Source organism: Pelobates fuscus, chromosome 4 (assembly GCF_036172605.1).
Source record: "Pelobates fuscus isolate aPelFus1 chromosome 4, aPelFus1.pri, whole genome shotgun sequence".
NCBI lineage: Eukaryota > Metazoa > Chordata > Amphibia > Anura > Pelobatidae > Pelobates > Pelobates fuscus.
In genome coordinates this window covers 169,486,839-169,496,948 of record NC_086320.1, presented here as the reverse complement: position 1 = coordinate 169,496,948, position 10,110 = coordinate 169,486,839, and the positions used below count along the sequence as shown (strand labels likewise).

At 35.8% G+C, this 10,110-nt stretch overlaps 1 protein-coding gene across 1 annotated transcript; it reads right to left on the bottom strand.

The window, feature by feature from the left end:
- Positions 1 to 1,932: 1,932 nt before the first annotated feature.
- On the bottom strand, positions 1,933 to 4,632 carry LOC134609388 (mas-related G-protein coupled receptor member H-like). Its single transcript, XM_063453064.1, has 2 exons — positions 4,554 to 4,632; positions 1,933 to 2,986 (listed from the first exon to the last, which is right to left on the bottom strand). The coding sequence occupies exon 2, from the start codon at positions 2,959 to 2,961 to the stop codon at positions 1,933 to 1,935; it is 1,029 nt and encodes a 342-aa protein (XP_063309134.1). The 5' UTR covers positions 2,962 to 2,986; positions 4,554 to 4,632.
- Positions 4,633 to 10,110: the final 5,478 nt, after the last annotated feature.

Below are 10,110 nucleotides of genomic sequence, written 5' to 3'. Positions count from 1 at the left end.
CTGTCCCCCACATCCTGCCCCCCCCCCACGCTGCCATCCACAAACCCTGACCACCACATATACTGCCCCCCATACTGATGACCACACTGACCACCACACTCCCCCTACACTGACCACCCCACATACACTGCCCCCACATACCCTGCCCCCCACACTGACCACCACATACCCTTCACCCACACTCCCCCCACACTGACCACCACATACACTGCCCCCACATACCCTGCCTCACACACTGCCCCCACATACCTGTGAATACATGTTGAAGATGACAGCTCAATGCCAATAATGGATCATTTTCTGCTTCTGATATTCTAGAAAGTAGCCAATAGCCTTCTCGCCTATCTTATGAGAATTTGATGAATAAAGAAAACCATCATGAAGAGATACCTAAAGACAGTTAGATTCTCATTTGAAAATAGGAATCCACCTGCAAACGAAAGTTCCCCACCTAAGGATCCTGCTTCAGCACTATAGGCTGCCCTTGAGGATCTGTAATAGGTTTATGATCAGTATCTCAGGGAAATATAAAACAAGTTGGGACTCTTTGGAGTTTTCCTTATAGGATTTAGGGTAACTAACTCTTATAAATAAATATATATATATATATATATATATATATATATATATATATATATATATATATATATAGGAAACATGAGGGGATGGTTGCACTCACCTAAACATGCTTAAATGGGGTGCTGCTGGGGGCCATATTATACAATAAACAATACACAAGATCCAGCGCACTCTCCTATCTACTCAACAGCAACTTCAACATTGAAGTTGCTGTTTAGTAGATAGGAGAGTGCGCTGGATCTTGTGTATTGTTTATTGTATAATATGGCCCCCAGCAGCACCCCATTTAAGCATGTTTAGGTGAGTGCAACCATCCCCCCATGTTTCCTATATATATTTGGGAGTCTAGCCAACTCCTTGGTTTTGCACACCTCCCTGTTACAGGTGCCTCATCTCAGGTCCCTATTTAGCCTTGTACTGCAGAGAGCCTCAGATGGATTTTTTTCCCAAGTAAGTGGCTAATCTCATAAGAGCAGACATTAGACTGTGAGAGTAGGACCTGCCAAAGATGGGGTACATTGACGTTGTGGCAGGCTTATGCAATGTATGATCATATAATGTAACTAAATCCCCATTTTTTTTGCCTAGATTAGGTGTTTTTAAAAAAAACTTTTACAAACTAATAAAATCTGTCAACATTGAAGTTGCTGTTTAGTAGATAGGAGAGTGCGCTGGATCTTGTGTATTGTATATATATATATATATATATATATATATATATATATGAGTTGCATTAACAACGAAACAGCTGTCCATGAGTGGATTACTATCTTTGCATATTTTCCCAAGTTGTGTTTCAAGCTGTTGTACACAGCAAACACAGACTAAAAGGAATCCATGTTTAAAATGGAATGAGGCAAAAATGTGATTCTTTGTTAAGGTCATTTGCATATGCCCACCCAGAAGCCTTTGCGGTATTAAAATTACTGCAGATTTGTGATTTCTGTGGAAAAAGCAAGTCTTATGGCTTGACTGGTGTGCAGATTTTTGTTTAACATTGTATAAACTCAATGAGACAAACATATGCTTTGAAGTACCTTTTACCATGTATTATATGTTTTGGAATGTAATAACCTATAAAAACTCTAAAAATATAATTGGCCACTACATTTCATAGATTTAAAACATATGTTATAACTACTTTGTATTTTAGAAAGGTTACTCTAAACGGTCTTCATGGCATTAACAGAAAAGTACATGCATTGGTTTATAACTAATGGGGATTACATTAATGTGTTATCTTGTTTTTTTTTTTTTACTCCATAATTAAAACGCGATATAACAGATATAAAACAGGTTTATTTTTACAAAGGTGTTAGGTAATACTATCAACAGTGCTCTCAAAATATTTAGTTAACACTTTTGTTCTTCATCTGTACTTTTAATCCCACAAGATGAACTGTTTGTTTTATCACTTGTTGAGTTTTCGTTTGCATCTTGTATTACTGCATCATCATCTTTGAACGCTCTTTGAAGGGCATCATGAATGGAGTGATGAGATTTTTCTCTCCATTGTCTTCCCACGATAAAGTAAATATATGGATTGATAGTACTATTTAGTGATGTGCTAAACACACTGGCATAGTAAAGACTAACATACTGAGCATCCAATCTCAAAAGTTTAAAGTACATTAAAAACCATATGAAGCTAAATGGAACGACTGACAGAATAAAAATAATTACAGCAATAATGATAATAATGTAGAGCTTTGGGGGGTATTGCCGCCGGAAGATCCTCCCTACTCTTATAAGTAGTGCGAAGCTACAAAGAACCATTAATGGCAAGCAGATACCAACACCTATAGTAAATGTCATTAGCTCAACTCCCGTACATATGTTTGTCTGAGCTGCAAACTTTTCTGGTGGACATGCAAGATTTTCGATGAGACTCTCTGAGCAGCCAACAAACCAGAGGACAAGACACACAATGGAAGATGAATTCTTTGGTCGGTTACAATGATACCACATCGGAAACATCACTGAGAGGCACCTTTCCATGCTAATGGCTGTGAGGAAGAACATTCCTGAATACTGAGCGATATCATAAAATATTTCTATAAATGTATACAGAGTCTGTTTTCCGGTAAAATGAGGGTTTTCGCCAATTAGTGTGTTTATATATATCATCATTGTTATAGCAGTAAATAACAGAAAGATGACGTCAGCTACTGCCAGGTTGATAATATAAACAGAATATTTGTTTCTCTTTATCCTGAAGGCAAGAAACCAGAACACAATAACATTGCCCACTATTCCAAACAAGCAGAGAGCAATGGCAACTGCAGATGCTACAGTATAATGTATATATGCATCCGGACTATAACCACCATTGTCATTCGTGGTATTATTCGGGTCAGTCATGTTTGTGTCATTGAAATCCATGTTGCTTGTTCTGTGAATTCTTAGCCTATAATAAAAATGCAACATAAAATACTAAAATACTCACAAGACAAAGGTGTAATAACAACTATATTAACTGGTTTCACGGTGTGCTATACAATGTGGTATTTGTTTTTACAGTGGAAGTGATATGAATAAGCACATTAGTCTATAGTTAACATTTTATTAGCCTATATATACCATTTTAATGGCAGTATTTGAAATAGCTGCTGTATTAGTGAGACTGTAACTCTCACTAATCTTAGGCAGCATTGGTGACGTATGCCCCTAACAGTAAAACCTTCATTTAACCCTTACAGTACTCTCACATTACACTACACTACACATTAACCCCTAGATAGATAGATAGATAGGCACCTAGACAGATGAACAGACAGATATAGATAGACAGATAGATAGATATATAAATAGATATATAGATATAGATATGTTTGTAACACTTGTAAAATCCACATTATTAACCCCTTAAGGACACATGACATGTGTGACATGTCATGATTCCCTTTTATTCCAGAAGTTTGGTCCTTACGGGGTTAAAGAGACACTATAGTCACCAAAATAACTTTAGCTTAACAAAGCAGTTTTGGTGTATAGAACATGCCCCTGCAGCCTCACTGCTTAATTCTCTGCCATTTAGGAGTTAAATCACTTTGTTTATGAACCCTAGTCACACCTTCCTGCATGTGACTTGAGAGGCATTATCTATATACTAAAACTGCTTCATTAAGCTAAAGTTTTATAGGTGACTATAGTGTTCCTTTAATAATTGCATCAATTTGAGGGACCATGACATGATAGGCAGGACTGGATTTACAATTTTTACAGATCTAAAGCCAGTCTCCTTATTATACCCCTCCATGGCCCTATAGATACATCTTATTAGTTGAATGTAGGAGCACTCATAGGTCTATATAATCCAAAACTGTTTTAATTCAATTATTCAAGATCAACACCTGGGCCTTTCTCAAGATGAAAATTAGTGCTTTTGCATCTGAATCTATACAAAGTATTGCAAAGCATCCACATTTCCAAATTGTGATACAAATTGCATATGTCTTATAACAAGTTATAATATATGTATAGTAACTTTTCTTTATTATATGTATAAACTGGATGTATCCAGTACCAGAAGAGGAACAGCTACCAGAGGCGAGATAGCCACATAATGAAATAAGGTTCCACACAAGCATGATGGCGTTATTACATCACTGAGAGGGAAAGAAGTTAAATAAACCTGGTAGTTGACACATTTCCCCAGGTTAACTTTAGAGCTTGTATATTTTATTTACAGGGCATGAATCTAACAAATAAACAAAACTTAAAAATGATAATAGCTATTGCAATATTAAAGAGATTGTGTAGAGACAAAGTGCAAAATACAATTAAACACCCATGGAATTGCATGAATTTAAAGAATAGAAAAACATTAAAAAAAGAGAGAATAATTATATATATTACACACGTTTGTGTGTAAATTTTAGGGCACATTAAGTTACATGAGAGAATAGGAAGTAAAATAAACAAATCAACAAAAATACATATTAGAGAAAAAAATTAGCATTAGGGATGCTCACCTGTCAGGGCTCTGTATCTGCTAGGCGAGGTGTGTTTACCAAGTCTACATTGCTGGAATGATCTAAACTTTCAGTCAAGTCACCATATTATAGTCTGTGATCCAAACACTTTAATAATGAACCAGTATTCAATGGGTGGAGTAGAGTGCTATACAGGTTATACAACAAGAAAAAATGGGTGTGTACTGCATACAGACACAGATACCAAATACATTGTCTTACTGTCAATTTTTTTAAGTATTGTGACACCAGTGAAATCCTGAGAGTTCAAACATTTACTAATAATAAGTTTCATTGCCTACAACAAGTGGGATGATGTACTAAATTGTAAATTCATATATAGTACTATATTACACAGCAATTCATCCTACGTGGTAGTGTGGGTAAGAGATTGCTACAAAGCTGATATTCCACAGAGTGCATACAGTGTATTTGTGTGGCAATTCCAGGTCTAGAATACCTTCTAAATTTCCACTGAGACTGGTTGTTCCTATTGAGACTGGACTGGGCACCCTTATCCATTTACTTGTATAGTGTATGAATTTCTTATGTCATGCATTCTTATTTGTTATTTTGAATTTTAGTATACATCATTTATTGTTTTCTTCAAATAGGAAACGTTTTGTGGTCTGAATGAATTCCCTTTTTGGAATATTAGTTCATATATATGCTCTTTTTCATAGTTTCTGTTTTTGTAATAGGTGCTTTTTTATTGATAGTTTTTTTTTTTTTTTTTTTTATATTCCTAACTATCAGCTCCTGTTTTGTTTTTTTTAATGAAGTTACTGTTGTCCATCACCTGCATATCTCAAGCTGAACTTTGGAAATACTTCCCTGGGCATAGAAGCTTGAGAATTCATTTTTCCACAACTATCCCAGAGTTCCCAGCTTAACATGTAAATGAGCACAGAGAGGCACTGTGTTTTATAATACACTCTACATGGAGGACCATAATCCATGCTTTGGTTTACAAAAAGCTGAGTTTAATTATTGCTTTATTTGTCATGTAGTATCATTTACATAGAACACCAAAATACACTACAGACGTAAAAAACAACAAATAACAAAGGGAAGGATAACATGTTACACTTGAAAACAGTGCCAATTAGTCTATACAAATATGATAACAATTTATTATTTAACATATACAGTATTACGCTGCAAAAAATTGTAACCTCAGGTCGAAGTCGATCAAAAAATACTAATGATACTATTAATTACCATAGTTAATAAGTATCAAAATAGTCTACCAGACATATTGGTTTCTAATACCCATCTCTATAAAAGACAATCTAATCAGATGTTTTGTAACGTCTGTATCCATTTAACCCCTTAAGGACTGAGCCAAATGTACATGTTGTGAACAAAACAAAACGTAAACAAAACCTGGCATTTGCGCTATATGTCTGTCCAACCGTAATTCACCTCTTTCATATTAAATGCACACCCCCTTATTATATATCATTTTATTCAGGGGAAACAGGGCTGTCATTTAATATCAAATATTTATCTATGAAACATAATTTAATATGAAAAGAATGGGAGAAAATAAGAAATGTTGTTATTTTTTTAGTTCTACATGACATTTTAACTGTCAATGTCATAATACTGTTTGCTTTTACTGCAATAAAATACACATATTTGTATTCAGCAAAGTCTCACATGTAAACCAGTACCCCCTATGTACAGGTTTTATGGTGTTTTGGGAAGTTACAAGGTCAAATATAGCACATTACTTTTGAAATTGAAATTCGCCAGATTGGTTACGTTGCCTTTGAGACTGTATAGTAGCCCAGGAATTAAATTTACACCCATAATGGCATACCATTTGCAATAGTATACAACTCAAGGTATTGCAAATGGGGTATGTCCAGTCTTTTTTAGTAGCCATTTGGTCACAAACACTGGCCAAAGTTAGCGTTAGTATTTGTCTGTGTGTGAAAAATGCAAAAAACGCCAGTTTTGGCCAGTGTTTGTGACTAAGTTGCTACTAAAAAAGACTGGACATACCCCATTTGCAATACCTTGGGTTGTCTACTATTGCAAATGGTATGCCATCATAGGGGTAATTTTCATTCTTGGGCTACCATAGGGTCTCAAGGCAACGTAACCAATCTGGTGAATTTTAATGTGAAAAAAATGAAACACAAGCCTTATATTTGACGCTGTAACTTTTGAAAACACCATAAGACCTGTACATGAGGGGTACTGTTGTACTCGGGAGACTTCGCTGAACACAAATATTTGTGTTTCAAAATAGTAAAAAGTATCACAGCAATAATAACGTATTTACATTTTTTTATATTATACATAAATATATATATAACAATAATTATATATTTAATCAGTATCAGTCTACGTGTATGTATATGTGTATATATATATACTTAGATCATATATATATATAATATATATATGATCTAAGTATATATATATTTTTTTTTACACTTATTTAATTTATTTTATTTGATTTCTAGCCAGCAGGGGGACTAACTGTCATTACAGTTTGTCCCCCTGCTGGCAATGCACCAGGCAGCTAACCCGGCCATGTGATTGTGAGGTCCTCGCTCTCACATGGCCGGGGGGGGCTGAAGGACGTCGGATGTGCCACGGGGGGCTCCCTGGGAGTCCCCCCAACTGCGATCGCCGGCGACCGGTTAAGTAAAAAAAAAAAAACGGAGGGCGTCCTATTACGCCCTGCGGCATTTAGAGCCACTTAGAATAGGGCGTAATAGTACGCCCTCCGGTTTTAAGGGGTTAATATAATGCTGTTGTTTATTTATGGTATAGGGAGAAGAAGCCAATAGGTCTTTTTCCATACGGAGCTGAAATAATAGTTGATCCATAAACTGTCTTTTTTGGAATGGTAAATAAGACTTCCACTGTCTTGCAATTACATTCTTAGTAGATAGAAAGCAATGAGTTACAAAACCTTTAGATAAAGAGGAGGTTAAATTCCATTTTAAATGTAATAAAGCTGTGTCAGGCCCTTTTTTAATTAGTATATTGAAAGATTTAAGAATTTCAAAGGCCCAACTCATAAACATTTTACTAATTTACAGTACCACCATATATGGATCAGAGACCCATCCAGACATCCACATCGACAACAATGAGGGAGTTGACTGGGATACATCTTACTTATCCTGTCTGGTGTCAGATACCATCGGTTCATAAGCTTATGCTGACATTCTATAAGATTCAAACAATGGATGTTTTTACATATGTCTATAAGAGTAGAACACCATTCATTATCAGTGATATCAATATCTAATTCTTTTTTCCATTGATTAATCTTATTTAGTGGATATTGGTCAGAAATATGAATCAAATTGGTGGCCTTTGAAAGAACTTTATTAACTTTCATATAATTAAATATATTCTTAATAGAAAAATTAATTTCTAAAGTGGACTTCATCAAAGATGAGTTCAAGAAATTCTTAATCCTAAGATAAGAGAAAAACTCCTCATTAGGGAGATGTAGTTTGGTTTGAATAACATGAAAGGATAATATTAAATTGCTCTGTATAATATAATTAATGGACCATTGGGACCTTGTCCAATTTTGTAGTGATATATCCTGCATGTTGTCCTTCAGAACTTCTAAATGACAAATATCAATTACTTTATTTGAAATTTTTAAGCGTTTTTTCACAGAGAAAAAGTTATTTTTAAAACAACATCCATTGGTAAGGGTACCTGCCATATGGCAGAGTGAAGTCTGAAACATAATGTCTGTCTGTGCTCATTTGCATCTCAACTAGGGAAGTTCTAGGGAATTTCACGATATATGTATATAAGAGACTTATGATGTTATAATCAAGAATTTTAAGATGTGAGTGAGGGTGGTGATGTCAAGAGAACCCAAGAGGAGGACAGGTAAGTAACCATACACATAAAAAACAATCCTCAGTATAAGATAGTGCAAAGTGATAGATTACCCAAGAAAAAGTTAGAAGAACACCAGATAACCCTAAAGCAATGAGTAATGTTTAATAGGAACAGTAGATTAACGTATTGGTAAAACAATGAAAATGACTTTTATTGCTAAGTACTCAAGTGGACAAGAAGTCAAAGATGAAAATCCAAAAGCATTCCTGCTTTAGCAATTTCCTAGCCATGTGAACAACTCATGTGATTCAGGCACCCTGTCAATTATCATAAACCTTAAAGGGACACCAGAACCATTACAGCTTAATGTACCTATACATTTTTTTCCAGCACTACATGTTCGTATTCATAATACTATAGTGTCCCTTTAAGGCAGGCAGAAAGTGTCTAGCAATTGGTTTATTCAAGTGGCCATCCCTGTATGCTGTACAGATAGAGGATCAATGTTTCATAATCCATTTCCCTCAACTCAGTGTAAGTTTTGGTCACATATAATAGCCCACAAAAGCATTGCAGTGTATAAATCAAAAAGTCACTGTACAAGATGCATGATGGAATTATAATTTATATATAAAATATAACTGTATGATGGAATTTTGAGATCAAAGACAGATAGACAGACAGAGAAACCAATTGAGACCAGGAGACTTAAAGTCTCCAGAATACCAAGATGGTATTATTTTCCTTTATTTCATATACACATATTAAAGGACCACTATAGTGCCAGGAAAACAAACTTGTTTTCCTGGCACTATAGGGTCATTAGGTTCCCCCCACCCTCAGGGCCCACCTCCCGCTGGGCTGAAGGGGTAAAAACCTCTTCAGCCACTTACCTTTCTCCAGCACTGGGCTCCCTCTGTGCTGGAGAACTCTCCACCCCCTGCCGACGTCAGATCCTAGATCCAGATCGCTAGAGCCGCGCGCACATTCAAGCCGCCCATAGGAAAGCATTACTCAATGCTTTCCTATGGACGTCCGTCTGAAAATCACAGTGAGAAATCGCAGAAGTGCCTCTAGCGGCTGTCAGTGAGACAGCCACTAGAGTCTGAATTAACCCTCCGTGAAACATAGCAGTTTCTCTGATACTGCTATGTTTTCAGCTGCAGGATTAAAACTAGAGGGACCTGGCACCCAGAGCACTTCATTGAGCTGAAGTGGTCTGGGTGCCTATAGTGGTCCTTTGATGTTGTGATCCAGTAAGTATGGCTCAAAGATTTTAAATGTATACCATATTTAAAAAGATCTCAATATCAATATAGTCGTTTTAGTGTTCCTTTTCTTGGACAATGTAAAACACTGCCATTTCTCACAAAGAGTGAATGTTTACATTTGTCCAAAAAAATGCCTCTAGTGACTGCCAGACAGCCAACAATAAGGATGTGGGATTCTCTGCCTGAAGAAGATGTTCAAACAGCAATTAGATGCATACTTGCAAAAAACAGAATATTCAAGCATATAATTTTTCAATGTAGGGTAATAGCTTCTTGATCCAAAGATAAATCTGAATGCCATTCTGTGGTCAAGAAGGAATTTTTTTTCCTAGTTTGTTGCAAAATTGGAAGTGCTTCAAACAGTTTTTTTGCCTTCTTTTGGATCAACAGCAAAACACAAATGCGAGGAAGGCTGAACTTGATGGACACAAGTCTCTTTTCAGTTATGTAACTAT